The 2,028-nt window shown below is 34.7% G+C and overlaps 1 protein-coding gene across 1 annotated transcript; it reads left to right on the top strand.

Moving 5' to 3' along the window:
• Window positions 1-1,352, top strand: LOC116194381 (phytosulfokines-like). The gene is made up of 2 exons (XM_031523193.1): window positions 1-190; window positions 924-1,352. Exons 1-2 carry the CDS (start codon window positions 77-79, stop codon window positions 1,050-1,052), a joined length of 243 nt encoding a protein of 80 aa, XP_031379053.1. The 5' UTR covers window positions 1-76; the 3' UTR covers window positions 1,053-1,352.
• The last annotated feature ends 676 nt before the right edge of the window (window positions 1,353-2,028 follow it).

Genomic DNA, 2,028 nt, shown 5'->3' with positions numbered 1-2,028 from the left:
TTCTCTTCGTCAAACTCTATCTGCGTCTGCCGTAGCAATTCTAGAGAGAGAGAAAGAGAGAGCAAAGCTAAAAGAGATGTTTCCGAAGCTTATCACCTTCTTCATGGTTGCTCTCATCCTCTTCTCCACCATATCCCATGCTGCGTCCCGACCCGAACCTGCTTTCCGTGAAGTCGATTCTCAGCACGAGGTATGTTGATTTCCGATGATCGCAATTCGTCTTTTCACTCAAAAACCCGGTTATAGAAAAGAGAACGTGTTTTATGAGCGCGTAGCTATTTGGGATAACATTGATGTTAGTATATATTAATTGTTCCCACAAAGAATTTGTGATTGTGAAATGGAACGAAAAGACTCGCAATCATCCATATGATACAACCATTCTTTTCCCAGTTCTTTCTGTTTTTACCAGAAATGAAAAACGAGAAATACTCGAAAAGTTGTTCGATATCCCGAAAGAAAGATGAAAACAACGAGCTCTACTTACGCCCACGTACCAAACATGAGAAAAAAGGACAATAAAGCCAGAAAAGTTTAATGTATCAAAAGACGCCTTCTATTGATGATTGTTAACTCGTACGGTGTTTTCCATTTCACTTAATTTGTTCCTGCAACTGGATTTGACGAAAGGGCTCGTAAATCGTAATCATTCATATGATAAAACCATTTCTTGCCCAAATTATTTTCCATTTTTACAGAATTGGAAAGCGAGACATCCTAAAAAATGAAACGACGAGGTAAAAAACAATGGGGTCTACCGTAGCGCATAGCACACCCGAAAACAAATTAAAGATAATAATAACCAGAAACGTCTATTTTGTCGAAATTAACTCATACCGTGTTTTGTTATTACTTCGTGCAAGAAGATATAATACATATATATTGATGTTTTTCACATGTGCGTGGTGTTGGAAATTCCGCAGGGTGTTGAAAATGAGAAGGCTATGGAGATCGATGACTCATGTGAGGGAATTGGAGAAGATGAATGCTTGATGAGAAGGACACTTGCAGCTCACATTGATTACCTCTACACCCAGAAACAGAAGCATTAATAGATATATACTCTAGGAAAATAAATTTGTGGTACACTTTTTTTTCTATATTTTTTACTTTTCATATATACAAAATATAGAGTTTCACTGGTTCGTCTATATCAGAATCTGTTCACTGAGATTTTACTAGAGCAAGTATATTTTCTCCGCTTTTCGTCAGGCGCTATTGGATCTGGGGAAGTCTGTAATACATTCATATACGTGATACCTGTCACATTTTGAAGGTCTCACACGTATGAGTTTCGCATGTATCGGTTCATGAAAAATTAATGGTATTACATATATGTTTGTATTATCGAACTTTTCGTGTTATATTGTTATAGCTATGGAATGATATGAGTTCATATGAACCTAAGTAATGCGAGATCGTGTTGCTTCTAGAACTCTAGCCTTCTTTTGTTCGAAGTTAACATATAAAGTCAAACTACAACTCTTGGCCTTGCAAAGTTAGGGTGAAAAGTTTCTAGCATAAACTCAACAAGGAATATTATTATTAAATTTTCTAGTAAAGGTCTAACGTGATCATTATCACAAGTATATCTAAGACAACGCCATGCAAGCTTGAGCGCAATGGACAAATTATATGTTGTCACATGCTTAATTTACATGTAGCGTGTCCACCTAAAACACAATGAAAGCTAATTATATTCTCTTCTAATCCCTTAATAGAAAAATATTCTGTATATCTCCCCAAAAAAAATTAGTTTTCGTATATGTATAACTTAGATGAAGTTGACATTTCTTTTTTATACATAAATATCCATGTCATGAAGATTACCTTAAAAAAAGAAATGCTAGTTTGCCAATAAATATTAGGCATATAATTTTGAAGAGGTTAACCAGTCATATATATCTGATTGGATTTTAACCAAACCAACTATTTTCCGTAATTTTGTCTCTTTCTGTTCCAATGGAAAAAAAAATGTCTTTTTGGCTATAAAATCGAAGTCAAATTGCAATTAATTAATTTATCTGT

This window comes from Punica granatum, chromosome 2, assembly GCF_007655135.1.
Source record: "Punica granatum isolate Tunisia-2019 chromosome 2, ASM765513v2, whole genome shotgun sequence".
NCBI classification, from domain to species: Eukaryota; Viridiplantae; Streptophyta; class Magnoliopsida; order Myrtales; family Lythraceae; genus Punica; species Punica granatum.
Note: the sequence above shows the minus strand (reverse complement) of the source record. Positions and strands in the feature narration are given on the sequence as shown.

Coding starts and splice junctions, on each gene's coding strand:
- LOC116194381 (XM_031523193.1), top strand. CDS start 77: ATGTTTCCGAAGCTTATCACCTTCTTCATGGTTGCTCTCATCCTCTTC. Junction 191..923: donor AAGTCGATTCTCAGCACGAG/GTATGTTGATTT, acceptor GAAATTCCGCAG/GGTGTTGAAAATGAGAAGGC.